The sequence below is a fragment of the Sapajus apella genome, unplaced genomic scaffold (assembly GCF_009761245.1).
Source record: "Sapajus apella isolate SASKATOON/1434 unplaced genomic scaffold, GSC_monkey_1.0 scaffold74, whole genome shotgun sequence".
NCBI classification, from domain to species: Eukaryota; Metazoa; Chordata; class Mammalia; order Primates; family Cebidae; genus Sapajus; species Sapajus apella.
This window is the reverse complement of record NW_022437014.1, coordinates 10,279,071-10,300,272: the sequence shown is the minus strand read 5'-3', so window position 1 is coordinate 10,300,272 and position 21,202 is coordinate 10,279,071. Positions and strand designations below refer to the sequence as shown.

General features: G+C 40.0%; 1 protein-coding gene and 1 long non-coding RNA gene across 6 annotated transcripts in view; one reads left to right on the top strand and one right to left on the bottom strand.

The window, feature by feature from the left end:
- Positions 1-949, top strand: part of LOC116532131 — a 12,211-nt gene extending 11,262 nt beyond the window's left edge. Inside the window, exon 5 of the long non-coding RNA XR_004260728.1 lies at positions 38-949. This is a non-coding gene — a long non-coding RNA (uncharacterized LOC116532131). The remainder of the gene's footprint in view (positions 1-37) is intronic.
- A 7,374-nt stretch (positions 950-8,323) lies between these two features.
- On the bottom strand, positions 8,324-21,186 carry OIP5 (Opa interacting protein 5). Of its 5 annotated transcripts, none has more exons than XM_032251259.1 (5): positions 20,656-21,186; positions 20,070-20,136; positions 15,074-15,196; positions 11,476-11,557; positions 8,324-8,917 (listed from the first exon to the last, which is right to left on the bottom strand). In XM_032251259.1, exons 1-5 carry the CDS (start codon positions 21,074-21,076, stop codon positions 8,822-8,824), a joined length of 789 nt encoding a protein of 262 aa, XP_032107150.1. In that variant the 5' UTR covers positions 21,077-21,186; the 3' UTR covers positions 8,324-8,821. The 5 variants fall into 5 exon arrangements, with proteins under 5 accessions (XP_032107150.1, XP_032107151.1, XP_032107152.1 ...); XM_032251260.1 differs by having other exon boundaries at positions 20,683-21,186; XM_032251261.1 differs by lacking the exon at positions 15,074-15,196.
- Positions 21,187-21,202: the final 16 nt, after the last annotated feature.

Genomic DNA, 21,202 nt, shown 5'->3' with positions numbered 1-21,202 from the left:
TTTTTTTTTTTTTTTTTTTTCTTTTTTTTTTTTTGAGGCAGAGTTTCACTCTTTTGCCCAACCTGGAGTCAGTCTCTCCGCCACCCAGGTTCAAGCGATTCTCCTGCCTCAGCCTCCTAAGTAGCTGGGATTACAGGCGCCCACCACCACGTCCGGCCTGATTTCTTACCCAAGATACTAGGTGTAGTGTTAGGCTCAAAAGGCTGGGACTCAGGTACTTTTCCTGGTTGGGACTGAACTTTCTCATCGGAGAATGAATGGGCCTCAGAAACAATGTTCCCAAACTTGTAATTGGATCATTGTAGATTCAGGATGTGGAAAAGAAACCTTGAACAAGAAAAATAGTTACATTAAGAAATGGATTTTCTTTTTTTACCATAGTAGTTATTCGTTATAGAGAACAGACTCTCATAGAAAACTCTCCTTGCTTCCAAATCAGCTGAGGACCATTGTATGTACTGTCATGTCTTTACATAAGAGTGAAACCTTTATGCTTCTTTGTGAGTAGAGAATAAATTTTAAAACTAATTAGTTGAAATTAAGGACAGATAGTATTGGAACATCTGTGTGTTTTCCAGAATGTTTACTCAGGGCCATGAATGCTGTGATGTTGGGACTTAGGGCAGAGTCACCAAAATTTGAGAGTGATAGAAATGGCCCAAAATGGGAAATTACTGAGATTGGTCAATCAACCCATTTGAAATGGGTAAAAAATACTTTTAGTGAAATAATTACATATTATATGTAAAATATAATTTCTGAGGGCAGCTACAAGTGATAAAGCTTAGTAGAAATAACTTTAGTTAAAAGTAACCCAAATTTTTCTCTAAGTAATCTACCTACTTCCTGATGTTCTTAATATTTTGGAATTGTTCAAGACAGTGGAGCCTACATGTTTGGGTTCCACTGATATGTTTAAAATGTCATATCATAGAGAATTTGTACCTTCCAGTTGTCTGTTACTTGTCTTCTCTGTGTACCGTGGCATCTTTTGGGTAGGATCATTTGACAGGGTATAGAGTACCTGTACTTCTGGCACCTGTACTCTGGCCCACTTGTTTGAATAGATATCAGACTCGGCGTCTCCATATGCTTTATATTTTTTCATTTCACAGTTGAGAGAACCAGCGTTTAATGCTTTTTGAAATTGTTTCTGTATCTACCATGGTTGAGACCAGGTGCATTTAACAAAATGCATATATTCCAGCTGTAGTTACCCAGTGTTTTCTTAATACATCTACATTTTTTTCTTGTCTATTTTTGTCCCCTTGATAGGAAAAGCTATAATATATGTGGGACTATGCATTGATTTGTAGCCATGCTTCCTTCCTTTCCCTTGCTTATCCATGTTAGCTGGCAGTTTTTCTTTTGAAAAATGGGACATGTGCAATAGAAATATATATATATATATATGTATATTTTAATACTTGTGGACAAATGTTACAAGTTGTTTAAGAACAACAAAATCACCAATGTCTTCCATTTTGAGACGTGTATAGTTTTGTAAGCATTAGTGCTAGGTAGCATATTGTAGTGCCATGTTAGGGGTTAGTGCATGAGCCTAGTAATTTTAAATTTCAGGGTGAATTATTGATAATAACAAATAATGTAAAAAGAGTGGAAAATCTAAACCTTTTCTTTTTTCATAATGTCTAAATCTGTTATATTTTCCCTGGGGAAAAGAGATTAAGGCCCAAAAGATTCATTTATGAATAGAAATATGGCATCAGAATCTGAGATACTAAGTTTGAGGACATTTCAGCTTTCCCGGAAACCAGCTGCCTTTGTGTCTTATGAAACCTCAAGTTGAAATGAGACCCCATTTCATTATTCTTCTTTGATCTTTTTTTTTTCTTTTTCTTTTTTTTCTTTTTTTTTTTTGAGACATAGTCTCACTCTCTGGCCCAGGCTGGAGTGCAGTGGTACAATCTTGGCTCACTGCAACCTCCACCTCTTGAGTGGCTGGAACTACAGGCACGCACCACCATACCCGGCTAATTTTTGTATTTTTACTAGAGACGAGGTTTTGTCGTGCTGGCCAGGCCCATCTCAAATTCCTGACCTCAAGTGATTCGGCCTGCCTTATCCTCCCAAAGTGCTGGGATTACAGGCGTGAGCCACCACACCTGGCCTGCTCTTAAACTGTCTTCACATGGCATGTCTTTTAGGTTCATTATTTTCCTACTCCTTGTATGTCAAGAAATTATATTTTACATGTCTTATGAAGATGCTATGTTAATTGCTGTAGTAAGTGCTTTTCTAATCTTCAGACCATTTACATTTCCTATTTCTAGCATGCTGTGTGTAAACACTCAGTAATTTGGAGTATTCAGTTATTTGTTATGGGCTCTTCCTATTTCCAAATCTGCTGAATTGTCTATTGATGGGATTTCAGATTTTTTCACGAGAACTGGAAATGTAGCTGGGTGATACTTACCTAGGTTGCTATGTAACAGGTAGACTCTTTTCCTTGGTTATAGTAAGCCTCAGACATCTTTCACTTTTATCTACTTTACTTGTGGAAATAAAACTGTTGGTTTATTCTGAAATCTATCTTCTGAAAGATAAGAATAAGGTAGCTTTCTGAAACAATAAGATAGCTTTCTGTAGGGAAGTAATTCCTACTTGTAAAAGCTGCCTTGAGAACTCAGAAGTGGCAGTTTTCTGAGGAGATTTTTAAATTTCAGTATTAGGGAGTGTCCATCATTTGCTGACAGATTCTACATAACTATTGTATGATAACAAATGCAAAACTATTATAATGTGGTATATCTTGTGCATACAAAGGTTAGAACAAGTAGATTCTGGCAGCAGATCTCCAGAGACCCAAGTTTAGAGTCTCATAGTGTATGCGAAGTAGTTATATTCTTGGTTTAAATAGTTTAGTGCCTGGGACAATCTATTACTGAAAAGCAATTATTTAAAAAAAAAAAAAAAAAAAAAACAGAAAAGGTAATGAATGCAAAATAGAACAAAAAATAAAAAAAAATTTTTTTCTTTTTAAAAAAAAAAAAAAAAAAAAAAAGCCATAACATGAATAGTAATTTTTAAGATAGAATTGTAGTAGCAATAATAGTTTTTGCATGTATAGTAATTTGCATTAGCAAGGTTGTACAATAGAATATGTGATACTACTTGAGTTTGTGGGGCTCTGCAATCAACAGTTGCACAAAAGGAAAAAATGTTCTGGATAAAGAGCATATAAAAGGTATTTTTAGAACAGTATGAATGTATATGAATTTATCTTTGTGTGAGAAATGTCAGCTTTTGTGTAAGTTAAAGGTTAAAGACCCTATTTGTTTCCTAATTCAGAGTGTTAGAGCCGTTGAAATTAAACCTTTATAGTGCTTAACCTGAAAACAAATGTACTACAGCCCCACCGAAGCCTCTGTGTGAGTTTTTTGCTTAAGATGTTTTAGCAACAGGCATTTATTCTGTAGAGTGGTATACTTTCTGCTTTGTCTCATCTTTCTCCATTGGTTTCCTGGGTACATTTTTTAAAGGGAGAGAAGTTTGTGAGTTTAATGTTTAAAATAAAACTCCCATGAACATGGATAAGCTGGATTTCTCTCATGATTAGGGAATAATGATTTTAAGATGAAAGGCAGAAGGATTGAAGAGAATAGCCATTGAATGTTTGGGTGGGTGGGGTGTAAAACCTTGTCTAATGTAGATATGGCCTATGGCCTGTGACTGCTTATTTATCAAGGAGAACCCAGTAAACTAGTTTCTTGCTTGATCTGAGTAACCACACAGCTTGCATCAGGATATAATAGTGGAACTAGGGTGACTTCACTCCCTTTCACCTGATGTCTAATCCTGGCCTTTTAGCACTTTGACTATCCCTGAAAAGACTGGGTCTACATTTCCTTGTTTTCCCAGGGAAAAAACTGAAAGATAAGTGATGTAGATCTAGGAATAGTGCCTCTTTTTAATTCTTACATGACAACTAACGCATAGGGAAAAGGCTATGTTAAGTTGATTGTAGATCCACTTTAAATGTCCTATGCTGTCAGTTGGTCTTAGAGACATTGGAATAACCAAGCAATATTCAGATATCTGCACATCTGGGGACAGTGTTACCTATTACAATGATGTCAACAGTTTAGTTACTTGGAACAATTAAAGATTACCCTTAACAGCCATGTTAGTAATTCTAAATGCTAAAATATACTACAAGCTTTCAGTCTTGAAAGTTTGCTGTTACTTTAAAAAGTTGTTGTGGTCTCATGTTTACTCTTCGTGTATCTGTGATATGCAAAAATAAGAAGAGACTCTTGGCTTTCAGGAGTTTACATTCTCATGGTGCTGTTGGTGCAAGCAAATTGCTTCTAGTTTATTAATGAACATTAATTGGCTATTAATTATATCCTATTTGGAAGAATCCCTTGGTGAACAGTTTTAAAAAGCAGAGAGCTGTGTTAAATTTCAGGGCATTGATGCTTGAGTTTACATTGTATTAGCCTTGCTTGTTATTTTTTTCCCAGGGAGCTATGCAGGTAATGCTCATTAGTGTGAATTAGAAAAAAAACCACCTGTGCTCTCCTGTTACAGTTGTCAGTAATGGCCAAGAAAATTTATAGCTCTTTAAACCTGTGCTCTCCTGTTACAGTTGTCAGTAATAGCCAAGAAAATTTATGGCTCTTTAAGACTGTTTTTATATAATTCTCTACTCAGAAGGGCCAGGATTTGCATATAAGCCTTTTAAAACTGATTAGTGGTCCTGATTTTAACATTTTTTGTGTATGACTCCTCTGTCTGTTCTGAAGCAGCATTGTGATAGAAGTGGAGCATCTACCTGCATTTCTAAGCAATTATTAACCCAACTTTTGAGTTGAAACTTGTATGGATCCTTGTTATTTCCCATAATTCCTCTGAATCAAGGAGTTTATTTTGCATGCTCATTAAACTAAAACTGAGCCTGATTGAAAGTGCAAGCAATAGTGGCAGGCCCATAACTCTGATTTTAGAGAACAAACATTCTAATGCATGACTGAAAATGTCCAGTGTTGTGGTTACTAGTAGTTTTATATATGCATTTATTAACAATGAAACAATAGACACTAAAACCAATAGCTTGAATTTATCAGATTGTTTTCTTTTTTTTTTTTTATAAAGGATTTTTCTTCCATTGAAAATAGGAAGATAAACAGGGGCAACCATAAGACATTCAGACTGTCAGAACTAGGGCATAACAGTGCCCACCCTCTAACCTCTTGCCTGGTTCCATTAGTCCCCAAGCATGTTTGAAAACAAGACACAAACTAAGAGTGTTGAGTAAATTAGCTGCTATGGCTATAATAATCAGAAAGGTGCAGAGTTTCACAAAGAGTAGGGAATGCTAGTATGGAGTATGTAAAATAACTAGATGTGGATTTCGAGTTTGTTTATGATATGGTTTATTTACACATCTGGGATTTTAGTTGAATACAATCTGTGCGCAAGAAACAAAGTAACCCTGCAACAAGGGAGACTTCCCTTTATGTGTGGTTTAGTTTCTGTTATTGTATTGCATAAAGAATAGTTTAAACAAATTTTATAGCCAAAGTTCTACCCTTGATGGTTTTGGTCAGACTACAATTCCTTGATTAAAGCTTTTGATGCCAGGTTAAACAGGAGACTTTTTTTTTTAAAGTCTCACCCTGTTGCCCAGGCTGGAGTGCAGCGATGTGATCTTGGCTCACTGCAACCTCCACCTCCCTAGTAGCTGGGTTTACAGACTTGCATCACTACCCCCAGCTAATTTTTGTGTTTTTAGTAGAGACGGGGTTTCACCATGATGGCCAGGCTGGTCTCAAACTCCTGGCCTTATGTGATCCGCCCCCTTAGCCTCGCAAAGTGCTGGGATTACAGGTATGAGCCACTGCACCTGGCCTGTAGTAGCTTGAAATTTTCCTTGAGAAAATTCCTGACTTTGAAAATAACCCTTATATAAATACAAATGACATTCATGATGTCTGAAAGAAGCTTCAACAGAATTCAAGATTAGATTAAATGATTTTCACTAGGGACATTCAAGGTTTTACATTCTATGATTGAAAAAAAATTTTTTTTTTAAACCCATTTTTATTTCACATTATTTCCTGTATGATTTTGCTACAAATACCTTTGGGAATGAAGAAAGTGGAATGATAACTTCTCAGTGCTTCAGAATGGAATGAGACTTCTTATCATTGTGATGTTTGGTTTCCATTCAAATATATGAAGTGAGATGTCATATCCCGAATATAGTTTCTCCCCAATTACTGATAGCGTATCTGTCAGCCAGTAAAGATTAAGAACAGAGTTTGTCTAACTTCCTCTGATGATTCCACTAAAGCACATTAAAATACTTAATTTTGGAAAACCAAACATCACAGATTTCTTGTGAATGCCTAAATCTTTAAAGTCAGAATAGGTATCTGTGTTACTGATAGTTTTCAGGTTTTTTTCTCCATTGGTGATGATGTCATAATATCATTGAAAAAATATTTTTCTCCTAGGGGTAAGAAAGGTATTCTGGTAATACATTATCATCAATCCTTAAACAGTAACAGTCTTGGCATTTTTCATAAAACCACTAATCTCTTATAACCAGAAAGATCATCCTAGACTGTCCTTCATGTTATACTTTACTTACTGCCTTGTAAGAATATGAGTTGCTCACTGTGTTTACGTGCTGTCCTTCATATTCTCTATTGCACCACTGGCGTATAATGTTAAAAAGAATTTCATTTAATATTATTCAAAGTATTACAAAATGCAGCTTGATTTCAATCTATGCATCTTTGGGGTTTTTGAAGAAGAAATGTAATTCTTTGATGTAAAAAGGAACTGTTAAAAGAGCTGGAAACTCTGCACCTGTGTATATATATTTTTTAGCAATAAAGCAGCACGGGCTGAGAATGCACTGAAATCTCATTGTGTATCGTTACTTGAAATGGATAATTTTAAATAATGCAGTATATGATGATGATGGGAGGAGCAGCCTTCCCAAAGGACCTGTGCTGAATGAAGTACTCGCCAGATGTCAAAGAACAAAGGATCAGGTTACTTGAGACCTAGTGTGTCAGTTTCTAGTGTAGGTTATACAGTGGAACAGGCAGCCATTCAAACTTGAATATGTAATGTCCTTATAGCCATATGGAGTTTTGGAATACCTTTTTCAACATATATGTAATTGTCTTTATTTTGCATCTCTATGTTTGTATCCACATACATGGAGTTTAATAATATTAATTGAGCACTGACTGTGCCAAGCACTGCTCTAATGACATTAGATGTATTAACTCATTACTCTAGTTTTTATCCCTATTTTACATAGAATTAATTAACTCTAATTACTCTAGTTTTTATCCCTATTTTACATAGAAATTCAAACAGATTAATTGTTGCAGTTCATGGCTAGTAAGTACCCAAGCGATATTTTCAATCCAGTTTGGTTCTAGTGCCTACTCACTTACCAGCATATCCTATATTGTGCCTCTCAAAAAACAGAAAGGTAAGAAGTGTCCTTTCACTTTGTATTTTGTCACACATCTCTGTCTTTTTTCTAGACTGAACATGTAATTTGAAAAAACTAAATCTGTTTAAAGCTAGCCAGTTTAATTTGATATAAGGGTCAAGCATTTAATTTTCTATTTAAAGTCATAACTGGCCGGGCGCAGTGGCTCACGCCTGTAATCCCAGCACTTTGGGAGGCCGAGGCGGGTGGATCACAAGGTCAAGAAATCGAGACCATCCTTGCCAACATGGTGAAACCCCATCTCTACTAAAAGTACAAAAAATTAGCCGGGCGTGGTGGTGCGTGCCTGTTGTCCCAGCTACTAGGGAGGCAGGAGAATTGCTTGAAACCGGAAAACAAGTTGCAGTGAGCCGGGATCGCGCCACTGCACTCCAGCCTGGCGACAGAGTAAGCCTCTTGTCTACAAAAAAAAAAAAAAGTCATAAACAAAACAGCAAATCCAGAGTTAACAAATATCCATTTGTTTATTTATTTATTTAGAGATGGAGACTCGCTGTTGTCGCCCAGGCTGGTGTGCAGTAGTATGATCTCTGCTCACTGTAACCTCTGCCTCCCAGGTTCAAGTGATTCTCCTGCCTCAGCCTCCCAAGTAGCTGGGATTACAGGTATGTGCCACCATGCATTGCTAATTTTTGTATTTTTATGAGAGAATGGTATTTCACCATCATGGCCAGGCTCGTCTCAAACTGACCACAGGTGATCAGTTTGCCTTGCCCTCCCAAAGTACTGGGATTACAGGCTTGAGCCACCGCGCTCGGCGTTATCATTCCTTTCATTATTGCTCTGTTAAGCTCAGTTTACAATTGAGAAATAGACAAATTGTATATTATTCAGGCGATTTATTAAACATTACCTATAGAATATCACGTCTGTATTTTATATAAGTGTAAAATTTTACTAATAAAAAATGGTTTATAGTATTCATAACAACTGCTGCATGCAAGAATACGAGTAGTCAACATTAAGCCCAACTCTATGTTCAGACCAACCATGCAACTGTAGATCAGAAGACATAAGACTTTGCATCTTAATTCCTAAATTTACAGTCAAAGACGTGTTCAGAGGTAAGTATTATGAATTCAATAAGAATCTAAAGTAAGTTCTTAAGGCAAATAGCAATAAACAGAAGAATCCTTAGTTTCTCATCTTCTGAAAACAGCTTCACAAATCACTTGGAAAATCAGCCTAGAAGTAAGTAGAAACTGCATTTCCCATCCCCATTCTTGAAGCCAGTCTTTTTCAAGAAATGACGTAAGCAGCACCTGTTGTTGAAGACAGCAATAAAGGCTGGACCTGACGCTCAAGCTTTGGTACAGATCAGTTTTCTGGCTTGGACTGGTCAGAAGTCCCTTCACTCAGAATCTTCATTAGTGAATTTAAGCGAGTGTGCATTAGCACTATCTTCTCTTTCAGCTAGGAAGAGAAATATATTGATATCAGGGCATCTTTTTAAATTTTTACTGATTTAAGAGACAGGGTCTCACTCTTGACCAAGCTGGAGTAAAGTGACGCAATCATAGCTGACTGCAGCCTCAAGCTCCTGGGCTCAAGTGATCCTCCTACTTCAGCCTCCCAAGTAACTAGGACTACAGTCATGTGTTTTAAATTTTTTTTTGGTAGAGACAGGGTCTTGCTTTGCTGCCCAGGCTGGTCTTAAATTCCTGGTCCCCTGTGATCCTCCTGCCTTGGCCTCCCAAGGTGCTGGAATTATAGGCATGAGACACCATACCGGGCCAGATATCTGGGCATATTAAGCTTAAGTTTCAATTTGCTGGTCATCAAAGCCATTTCAAATTTAAGCTAGTTTATATCTAGTAATTGGGAGCTGGCAATGTCTAAATGCATTTGAGGAATAGATTTCTTCTAATTCTGAAAGAACTTTATACAACAACCTAGTGTACAATAAGACCCTCAGATGTAAAGTTCATGTGAAAAAAAAAAAACCATTGCTGAGCAGCACTGCTTCAGTGAAGACAAATACAGTGTGGTCAGAGAGCTTCGTCGAAACAATTAGTCTTCCCCTCCTTTTCCAGTGGCAAGAATTTAGCTTTTCTTTTTTTTAGCTTTTCTATTAACCCTTTGTTAAGAGTAACAAATGCTTTTCTTACTTTAATATTCTACTAATGGTCTGCAAAATTAACCCTGGTTATTAGGTTTAGAATAGATAATTGTTGCAATTAAATAATTTTCAAGAGTTCTTGCACCTTAGAACAGCTATATTTAGAACGAAATTTAGTGGTGTAACTCAGCAGGGCAGGAGCAGCGGCCTCTGGTCATCTCCATTCACCCTTCCCAGCATGGGATTTCACCCTACAAGCAAGCTGGGGGGCAAAGATAACTGGGTTCTCAACATTTTTGGCCTACTGTGCCTGTAGCAGAATATACTACAAAGGCCATTTCTACCTGGAATAGAGTTTCTGAAACACAGAACTGGGGGTGGTGAGAAATGCTGGTGGCCTAACCCTCCTGGGGAGATACCACAGTCCATGAGTGGGAGCTAGGGGGAAAAACATCCCTGTGTCCTTGACTGCATCTGCTCTGATGGGGCCTCCTTCCCTCTGAGCTGCGATAGTAGAATGGAAGGGAGGGAGAAAGTAGGTTGTGAGTCAAATGCTACAGTTTCCCACTGTTCTTACCAAGGTTTAGTAGACGTTGGTAAATACGTGAAAATACAGTGAACCTCCATCTCTACTAAAAACACAAAAATTACCCAGGCATGGTACATGCCTGTAATCATAGCTACTTAGGAGGCTGAGGCAGAAGAATCGCATTAACCCAGGAGGTGGAGGTTGCAGTGAGCCAAGACTGTACCACTGCACTCCAGCCTGGGAGGCAGAGTGGGACTGTCTCATAAATAAATAAATGTGGCCGGGCGCGGTGGCTCAAGCCTGTAATCCCAGCACTTTGGGAGGCCGAGGTGGGTGGATCACGAGGTCAAGAGATCGAGACCATCCTGGTCAACATGGTGAAACCCCGTCTCTACTAAAACTACAAAAAATTAGCTGGGCATGGTGGCACGTGCCTGTAATCCCAGCTACTCAGGAGGCTGAGGCAGAATTGCCTGAACCCAGGAGGCGGAGGTTGCGGTGAGCCGAGATCGCGCCATTGCACTCCAGCCTGGGTAACAAGAGCGAAACTCCATCTCAAAAAAAAAAAATAAATAAAAATAAATAAATAAATAAATAAATAAATGTATGTATGTATGTTTCTCTTTCTGCTATATGCCTTGAAAATTTCCACAAACTTAAGATGGTTGTTTCCTTTATAATATTCTATCTGTATCCTATCCATGGAACTCCTGATACTGCCATTCCAAAGTCATTTCCTGTACCAATTATTAGTATTACTTTTTGAGAGAGAGCCTTACTCTGTCACCCAGGCTGGAATGCAGTGGCATGATCTTGGCTCATTGCAATCTCTGCTTCCTAGGTTCAAGCAATTCTCCTGCCTCAGCCTCCAGAGTAGCTGGGATTACAGGTGCATGCCACTAAGCCTAGCTAATTTTTGTGGTTTTAGTGTAGAGGGGGTTTTACCACCGTGGCCAAGCTGGTCTTGAATTCCTGACCTCGTGATCCACCCACCTCAGCCTCTCAGTGCCAGGATTACAGGCGTGAGCCACTGTGCTCAGCCAGTAAGAATTCTTAATGACTATTTTATCACTCTCTTCTGAGACAGTTGAGCAAGTATAAGGTGTTTGCAAAGACAGCTCTATGGCAAAATGATGATGTCCATTCTCAGCACAAAGAATACAGGAGAGCAGCACTTAAGCAGCTTTCCCTTTCTTCTTGAACTACCCCTTACAGCGTGGCTTTAGTATTTTATTTTTTTGTTACAAATTCAACAGGGAAGGTCAAACCAAGTACAAAGGACTATTGAGCATCACACCACTTCATCATCCCCAAGTTCGTTGGTACAAATTATCAAGAGTTGTCTATATTTTTAAAAACCATACAACCATCATGAAATTTTACCTCTGCAATCGTTTCTGATAGAGGTACATTGTGAATATCCATCTGTGATGCATTTACAATGGCTTTTGTTTTTAAGAGATAGCTAGATAGGAAAAAAGACAAAATATTAGTGTCATACCACACTTAAGATTACAAATGAACTAAATTTGCCTTCTAAAGAAAATAATGTGTCAAACAAAGCCTGCCTTCTTACTGATTTTCATTTCAAGACTCATGTATCCATGGGTACAATATCTATGGCTTCAAACAATCATAGACTAGAAATATTCGGGGGAAAAAAATGGATCTTGTCTGTACTGAACATGTACAGATTCTTTTTCTTGTCACCATTCCCTTAACAACGTAACAGCTTTGTAAACTTGTTATGTAAATTTGTAATGTACATAGCATTTATATATTAACTATCATAAGTAAACTGAGATGATTTTAAAGTATAAAATATATACATTTATGCTTTAAAAAGGAGGATATCCAAAAGTAATATGCAAATATTATACCATTTAATATCAGAAAATTGAGTGTCCATGGATTTTAGTATCTGGTTGGGTCCTGGAACCACGGATACCTGAAGGATGACTGTAATTTGTTGAAAAAAGAAATTCAAAAGTAAACAAATTGAGAGGATCTCTGACTCATCCTATCAGAGACAAAATTATCTCAGAGTAAACTAAAGACAAAACCAGACTTATATGAATAATTATGATGAGTATAAGCTTTACACTTTACCAGTAGGATCCTGTAGCATAGTTTGAAGCAAAGTAATCCCAGTGTGAGACATAGTGTTGGTTACCTATTCCCAGTAGCTATTCCTCACTGTTTTTTGTTTTTTTTTAAAGATGGAGTCTCGCTGTCAGGCTGGAGTGTTGGATTCTCCTGCCTTAGCCTCCCAAGTAGCTGAAATTACAGGCGTGTGCCACTATATCCTGCCAATTTTTGTTTTTTTGTTTTGAGACGAAGTCTTGTTCTGTCACCCAGGCTGGAGTGCAGTGGCCGCTATCTCAGCTCACTGAAAGCTACGCCTCCTGGGTTCAAGTGAATCCCCTGCCTCAGCCTCCCGAGTAGCTGGGATTACAGGCGCGTGCCACCACACCTGGCTAATTTTTGTATTTTTAGTAGAGATGGGGTTTCACCATGTTGGCCATGGTGGTCTTAAACTCCTGACCTCAGGTGATCCAGCCGCCTTGGCCTCCCAAAGTCATGGGATTACAGGCATGAGCCACCATGCCTGGCCCATTTTTCTTTTTTAAGAGACAGGATCTTGCTCTGTTGCCAATTCCAGAATACAGTAACACCATCATAGCTCACTGTAACCTTGAACTCCTGGGCTATAGCTATCCTTCCACCTTAGCCTCCCAAGTAGCTGGGACTACAGGCATGCACCACCACACACAGCTAATTTTTAAAAATTTTTGTAGAGACAGAGTCTTGCTATGTTGCCTAGGCTAGCCTCAAACCCCTAAGTTCAAGTAATCCTCTCAACTCAGCCTCCCAAAGTGCTGAGATTACAGGCATGACTCATCTTGCCTGGCCAGGTATTCATTCTTGATCTAATACCTGGGAGTGGGAATCACACGATATAAATATGGTCCCAACGCCTGACCTATGAGAGGAGACAGAGGCTGGGCACGAACCCAAAAGCTATCTACTACAACATTATTTTGTAAAAGCTTAGCTTCTAGAATTTTTTTTTTTTTTTTTGAGACGGAGTTTCGCTCTTGTTACCCAGGCTGGAGTGCAATGGCACGATCTTGGCTCACTGCAACCTCCGCCTTCCTGGGTTCAGGCAATTCTCCTGCCTCAGCCTCCTGAGTAGCTGGGATTACAGGCACGCGCCACCATGCCCAGCTAATTTTTTGTATTTTTAGTAGAGACAGGTTTTCACCATGTTGACCAGGATGGTCTTGATCTCTTGACCTCGTGATCCACCCACCTCGGCCTCCCAAAGTGCTGGGATTACAAGCTTGAGCCACCACGCCCAGCCTAGAATGTTCTTTTTATCTTTTATTTTTTTTTGGGGGGGGGGGACAGAATCTCATTTTGTCACCCAGGCTGAAGTGCAGTGGCGTGATCTTAGCTCACTGCAACCTCTGCCTCCAGGGTTCAAGTGATTCTCCTGCCTTGCCTCCTGAGTTGCTGGGACCACAGGTGTGTACCACCATACCTGGCCTATTTTTGTATTTTTTAACAGCAATGGGGTTTCACCATGTTGGTCTCGAACTCCTGACCTCAGATGAACCACCCACCTTGGCTTCCCAAAGTGCTTGGATTACAGGCATGAGCTGTTGCACCTGACCATAAAATTTTCTTTTTATTAATTTTTTTAAAAGGGGGTGGTTTGAGATGGCAGGCCTCACTATATTGCCTAGACTGGATTCAAACACCAAGACTCAAGGGATCTTCCTGCCTCAGCCTCCTGGGTAGCTAGAATTACAGGCACATAACACCACATCTGCAAAATTTCTTTAATGAAAGAATACCCTCTGAATTATTCCATGGTATGATTATTAAGATATGGTATGATAAGACACCAAAGATAATCATGCTATAATATTATATTTTGGTCCCACTTAAGATATGGGGTCTCGTTTTGTGGAATGCAGTGGTGTGATCACATAGACTGTAACCTTGAACTCTTGGACTCAAGTGATCCTCCCACCTCAGCCTCCCAAGTACTGGACTATAGGGGCATGCCACCATATCTGTCTAATTTATTGTTATATTTTTTGTAGAGATGGGGGGTCTCACTATATTGCCCAGGGAGGTCTTAAACTCCTGGCCTCAAGCAGTCCTCCCTCCTTGGCCTCACAAAGCACTGACACTATAGGCGTGAGCTACCACACCTAGCCCAATGCTATCTTTTTGCCAGAGACAGTGCCTGACTTTAGCATATTCTTTGGTACAAACACTGCCTTTATTATTTATTTTTAAAACAGAGCCTTGCTCTGTCACCCAAGCTGGACTGCAGTGGCGCAAACTCAGCTCATTGTGCAACCTCCACCTCCCAGGTTCAAGCAATTCTCCTGCCTCTAGAGTACCTAGGACTACAGGTGTGCATTATCACACTCAGCTAATTGTTTTTTTCTTTTTATTTATATATATATATATTATATATGATATATATTTTATTTATATATTACATATATATAATATATATATATATATATATATATGATCCGCCCACCATTGCCTCCAAAGTGCTTGGATTACAGGTGTGAGCCACCATGCCTGGCCTTTTTTTTTTTTTCTTTTGGAGATAGAGTCTCTGTGTCCTGGGCTGGAGTGCAGTGGTGCTGTCTCAGCTCACTGCAGCCTCTTCCTCCCAAGTTCTAGCAATGCTCTTGCCTCTGCCTCCTAAGTAGCTGGGATTACAGGCGTGTGCCACCACACCTGGCTAATTTTTGTATTTTTAGTAGAGATGGGGTTTCGCCATGTTGACCAGCTGGTCTCAAGTGATCCACCTGCCTCAGCCTCCCAAAGTGCTGGGATTATAGGTGTGAGCCAGTGTGCTCGGCCTACTTTGTCTTTTCTGATGGACTCTGTCTCAAAATAAATAAGTAAGTAAAATAAAATGTACTTGATGATCACTAAGTCTACTCACCACACCATTTTGTCACTGGAAAGGCAGAAATAACCTCTCAAGGCAGCCAGGGCAGCATAGGTAGAATACAGATGGAAACCAATGGGAATCCCACAGGAACCACAGAACAAAAGGTTGTAAGTACTAGGGGTGGGGAAAAACAGAATATGGGTAAGAATAAAAAATCATATAAAAAAGAAAAAACAACTAGTCTCTAAAGCATTCCTATCACTTAAGTCATGAGTGAAAATTGTTGTAATAGGAATGTGACTGAAAGAATGTCACATTGCAGAAAGAGTAACTCAGATTCTAATTTAATTGCATGCTGAATTATGGATACCCTCTTAGATTCTGGAAAAAGCAATTATGGATGTATAATTGTCACTTCAGTAGAGAAAGGTAATTTGCCCCTTATAAATAGGAGAACAGCTAACTAATCTGATTAACATTTAGATATTTAAAATTACAAATCACCATATAAAATGGCTGTCATTATAGAAATTAACAGTTGTTGAAAAATAATCAAGTTTACTGGAGCCTTACTAAACAAACTGTTAATAGAACTAAAATCAAGATTTGTCTTTTGCAGATATAAAAAAAGTTAATGGAAAAAATGCCCAGACTAAAAGAGAAAGAAATAAAAGGGAATCCCATCACCCTAGCAAGCAATCTATTTTGTTTTCCTTCTCTGAAAAGATTACTGATGAGGAGTCAGATGTTGATTTTAGTTCTCATTACAATATTTGAGCAAGTCATCACATTTGCTGGTATATAAGACATATTTAAATGTTAGAAAGAAACATTTTGGTCAGGCACAGTGGCTCACGCCTGTAATCCGAGGACTGTGAGAGGCCAAAGTGGGCAGATGGCTTGAGCCCAGAAATTCGAGACCACCCTAGGCAACATGGTAAAACCCGTCTTAAAATTAAAAAAAAATTTTTTTTTAAAGAAAAGAACTTTAAGAAAGTTAATATTTCATCATGCCTGTACTAAAAGCAATTTTAAAGTTGTTTGGTAAAGGAAAAATTTATTTACATGAATATAGAGAATACTATAAAGAATTTTTTTTTTGAGACAGGGTCTTGCTCTGTCCCCCACATTAGAGCATAGTGGTGCAATCATAGCTCACTGCAGCCTTAAACACCTGGGCTCAACTGACTCACCTGCCTCAGCCTCCCAGACAGCTGGGACTACAGATGCATGCTACCATGCCCTACTCTTTTTTTTTTTTTTTTTTTTTTTGGCAGAAACGGGGTTTTACTTTATTTCCCAGGCTGGCAGAATTCTATGAACAAAATGAGACATAAATATCATATAGCTGTCATGGCACCTTAGTCATGGTAAAAAAATAAAATAATAAAATAAAATAAAAACCAGAGTTGGGGTGGGGCAGGAAGGCATAACACCAGAAGAAATGCCTGATGTAGGTGACAGGCAGGGGTGAATGGAGACAGCAAACCACCATGGCAGGTATGTACCCATGCAACAATCCTGCAGGATGCTGGATGTGCACATGTATACCAGAGCCCAAAATTAAAAATAAAAAATAAAAAATAAAAAAAATCACATAGCTAGGCCAGGAATGGTGGCTCACGCCTATAATCCCAGCACTTTGGGAGGCTGAAGTGGGTGGGTTGCCTGTGGTCCGGAGTTTAAGACCAGCCTGGCCAATGTGGTGAAACCCTGTCTCTACTAAAAATACAAAAACTGGCTGGGAGCACTGGCTCACGCCTGTGATTCCAGCACTTTGGGAGGCCGAGGCGGGTGGATCACGAGGTCTGGAGGTCAAGACCAACCTGGCGAATATGGTGAAACCCTGTCTCTACTAAAAATACAAAAATTATCCAGGCATGGTGGTGTGAACCTGTAGTCCCAACCACTTGGGAGGCTGAGACGGAAGAATCGCTTGAACCTGGAAGGCAGAGGTTGCAGTTAGCCGATGTCACACCACTGCACTCTAGCCTGGGCCACGGAGCAAGACTCCATCTAAAAAAAAAAAAAACCACAAAAATTAGCCAGGCATCGTGGTGGGCGTCTGTAATGCCAGCTACTCAGGAGGCTGAGGCAGGAGAATCGCCTGAACCCAGGAGGCACAGGTTGCAGTGAGCTGAGATTGCTCCATTGCATTGCAGCCTAGGAGACAAGAGTGAAACTCCTAATCAAAAAAAAAAAAAAAAAATTACATAGCTAAAAAGGAAATATTCATGTCAATGGATATAAAAAATAACAAAATGCTTATTAGTAAATGAAATCCCACACCACACATATAGTACTGTAATCTTGTGACTATAAGTAACCAAAAAGCAAACTATGAAATAGTGTCATTAATTTGAAATTCCACATAGGAATTAATTAGTTCAGACAAAGCACAGTACTTATAAACAAATATCTCAATGGAAATTAATTTAATGGGTCAGGCGCAGTGGCTCATGCTTGTAATCCCAGCACTCTGGGAGGCCAAGGTGGGCGGATCACTTGAGAATTTTTAGAGCAGCCTTGCCAACATGGTGAAACTCCATCTCTACAAAAAATTAGGTGGGCATGGTGGTGCACACCTTATAGTTCCAGCTACTTGGGAGGCTGAGGTGAGAGGATGGCTTGAGCCTGGAAGGCGAAAGAGCCAGATCCTGTCTCAAAAAGTAAGAGAAAAAAGTTTTTTATAAAGATCCTCACCACATATTTATGGATGGAATGATATAATTTCAGGTATTTGCCTCGAAACATTACGGAGGATAGATGTTTCATTTTGTTTTTAAGAGACAGAGTCTTGCTTTGTTCCCCAGGATGGTCTTGAACTCCTAGGTTGAAGTAATCCTCCCACCTTAGCCTCTAAAAGTGTTGGGATTACAGGTGTGAGCCAGCACACCAACTATAATTTTAGATAAAATTAGAGATTCACCAAGGGTTGATAACTGCTCTAGTTTAGTGACAGGTAGACAGAGGTTCATCATACTCTTCTCTCTTGTGTTTGAATTTGCGGTAACAATTAGAAAAAAATGTACCTCATTTATAATACAATCAAAATTCCATTTAAATAAATATGCTGTTGAGCACAACAAATACTAAGGGTAACAAAGCTGTCTCTATGTGTCAGCATACTATAATAATCCTCTTTGAAAGTAGTTACAATAAATCCTCTACCAGTAAGAGAACAAAAAAATGTAGATGGAAGAAGTAACCTTGTATCTGTCTCCTTTATGACTATGAATCTAGGAGGCTCATGCCAACTGTAGAATGTTTAAATGTGGGGGTGGAGGAATACATTTTAGAATTATTCAAATATGACAGACTGAGAGGGATCAATTTATTTTACATGCCTTACTAAGAGGTAAAGTTAAAAGAGCCCAAGTCTTTGCTCTCCAAAATGTATGCTCTTTTAGCTGCATCAGTAATCATCCTCTTTTTTTTTTTTTTTAAACAGAGCCTCACTCTGTTGCCCAGGCTGGGGTGCAGTGGCGCAATCTTAGCTCACTGCAGACTCTGCCTCCCGGGTTCAGATGATTCTCCTGCCTCAGCCTCCTGAGTAAGCTGAGCTGGGACTACAGGCATGCGAGCCACCATGCCCGGCTAATTTTTGTATTTTTAGTACAGATGATGTTTCACCATGTTGGCCAGGATGGTCTCGATCTCCTGACCATGTAATTCACCTACCTTGGCCTCCCCAAATGCTGGGATTACAGGCATGGTCCACCACACCCGGCCCAATAATCATCTTCTTAATCCATTCTCTGATCCCATCTAGGTAATGAACATACACTTAAAAAAAAATATAAAGTTTTCTTGAGCTGTGCCATTTCATAACCCTCTCCACAAGTTCCTATAGCTCATCTTGTTCCACAATACAGAAACCCAAGGGGTTTGGTGAAAACTGGGACTTTCCAGTTTTTTACAAAGTATCTAAACTAGCATTGTCTAATAGAAATATAATGTGAGACACACAAGTAATTTTAAATGTTCTATTAGTTTTGCTTTAAAAAATAAAAAACAGGTGAAATTAGTTTTTAAATATTTTACTTAACCCAGTATATCAAAAATGTCATTTTACCATGTAATCAATATTTTTAAATGATTAATTTTTCTGTACTAACTCTTTGAAATCCAGTGTATATTCTACATTCACAGCATATCTCAATGCAGATTTAATAATATATAATAGCTACATATGACTAGTGGTTACAGTATAGGACAGCACAGGTCTAGATTCATTAGCCTCTTCTCCAAGAGGACATTCAGTAAGCTTCTGCTTCTAGCCCCAGAATACACCCAGTTCTAAGCAGGCCACTGCTCCTTCTTGCTTTGTCCTCTTTAGATGGGAAAGGAACGGGACTCCTGTAGTGATAGGGAGTATCTTTTATTCAGGAAAAAGAAAGGTAGCTGTGGGTCTAACTCAGTTTGTGAAGTTTGTCCAAGCTGCAGAAATCTTTCTGGTTACTGGACAAAGCAACTAAGAATTCCTATACTTTAACCCTAACGTTGAATCAAACTGGTCAGAATGAAATAAACTGTCTGTTAAAGCCAAAACTCAAACTTCAGGAGCCTAGTAATATCAAATTCACTGAGTACTTTGTTATCACTTGTAAATCATAGTAGAGGCAGGACGCAAAGCTTACCAGGCAATATTCAAGTACAAAACATTCTAGTTGCATTTTTCTCCAGTTTCTGGGGTTACTGAAGAATTAGCCCTGGCATCGCTTATTACAAACTAATCATATATGCAAACTTAAAAGTTCTAATATCAAACCTGGGCAATATAATACAGTAAGGTCTCTACAAAAAATGTAAAAATCAGCCAGGCTTCGTGGTGTGTGCCTGTAGTCCCAGCTACTCCGGAGGCTGAGGGTGGAGGATAGCTTGAGCCAGGAAGGTAGGGGCTGTAGTGAGCTATGATGGCATCACTGCACTCCAGCCTGGGCGACAGACTGAGACGTGGTCTCAAAAAGAAGTATATGTCAGTTCCACTCTCTTCAGTCTCATAAAGTCCGGGACTAGAGACCAATATGTAATCTTCAATACATACCTGCCTTTGAGGGAACCTTCAATGCCAACTAGGAAGGGCGCTTCCAAAACGATGTTATTTGTAACTCCTAAAAAGACAAACACGGGTCAGAACCCAGCCTCTTCGGGCCCTGAAATGGAAAAATCTTGGGCCGGGCGCGGTGGCTCATGCCTGTAATCCCAGCACTTTGGGAGGCCGGAGGCAGGTGAATCACGAGGTCAGGAGTTCGAGACCACCTTGGCCAACATGGTGAAACCCCATCTCTACTAAAAATACAAAAATTAGGCGGACGTGGTGGCAGGTGCCTGTAATCCCAGCTATTCAGGTGGCTGAGGCAGGAGAATCGCTTGAACCTGGGAGGCATAAGTTGCAGTGAGCCGAGATCGCGCCACTGCACTCCAGCCTAGACTCTGCCAAAAAAAAAAAAGGAAAATCTCTCCTATAGACAGATTCATCCTCGCCATAAACATCAGGAGACTCCCCGGTTCTCTGCCCCACCCTCAGGCCACGGACTTATTGTCTTCCAAATTTTCACCCCGTTTTCTTCCCCCGGTGGTTCTCCTCCACCGATGGAGAAATCGGAACAGCCTGTCGGGCTCGCCTCTACCTTTCCCGAATGCCGCACTGCACTCACTGGAGAAGACCACGGCCCCGAGGGACCGCGACAGGTCCCAGGCGAGATGCACCGAATCGGCGAGCACTGCGTGGCACTGTGCACACTGGAACACAGCGCACCGCTCAGGCTGCAGCCAAGACGGTAGCTGCTGGCCGGAGGCCAGCTCCTCAGCCTTCAGCCCCGCGGGGCCGAGCGGCGAGGACCCGTTCACCACCTGAGTATCCCACTCCATGGAGGTCGTAAAAGAAGCTTCGTCAATCGTCCTCTCAGTGCCATCACAAAAGTCAACCTGGGGCGGCGTTGCACGCGGAGAAACACACCGCCGCGACTGAGCCGCCATCTTCCTGCAGCCGGCGCCTCCGTTTCGAATACACGCTAGGCCCCGCCCCAAGCACAGCTCCTGCGCCCTCATTGGACATCGTGGGCAGCGGGCTCTGCTCGGCGCTCGTTACCTGCACACGCCTTACAGGCCCTTCAGGCGCCCGCGCATTCCTGAGATGTGGGAGAAGCGCGCGTCTGATGGGACGGGAAATCAGCC

Bases quoted from the DNA above. Each gene is read 5' to 3' on its own strand.
- OIP5 (XM_032251259.1), bottom strand. From the start codon at position 21,076: ATGAGGGCGCAGGAGCTGTGCTTGGGGCGGGGCCTAGCGTGTATTCGA. The intron at 20,137-20,655 runs GTAGAGGCGAGC...TTGTCTTTTTAG, and splicing joins CAGTGCGGCATTCGGGAAAG to GAGTTACAAATAACATCGTT. The intron at 8,918-11,475 runs GTAAAATTTCAT...TTCTCTTCCTAG, and splicing joins TATCAGAAACGATTGCAGAG to CTGAAAGAGAAGATAGTGCT.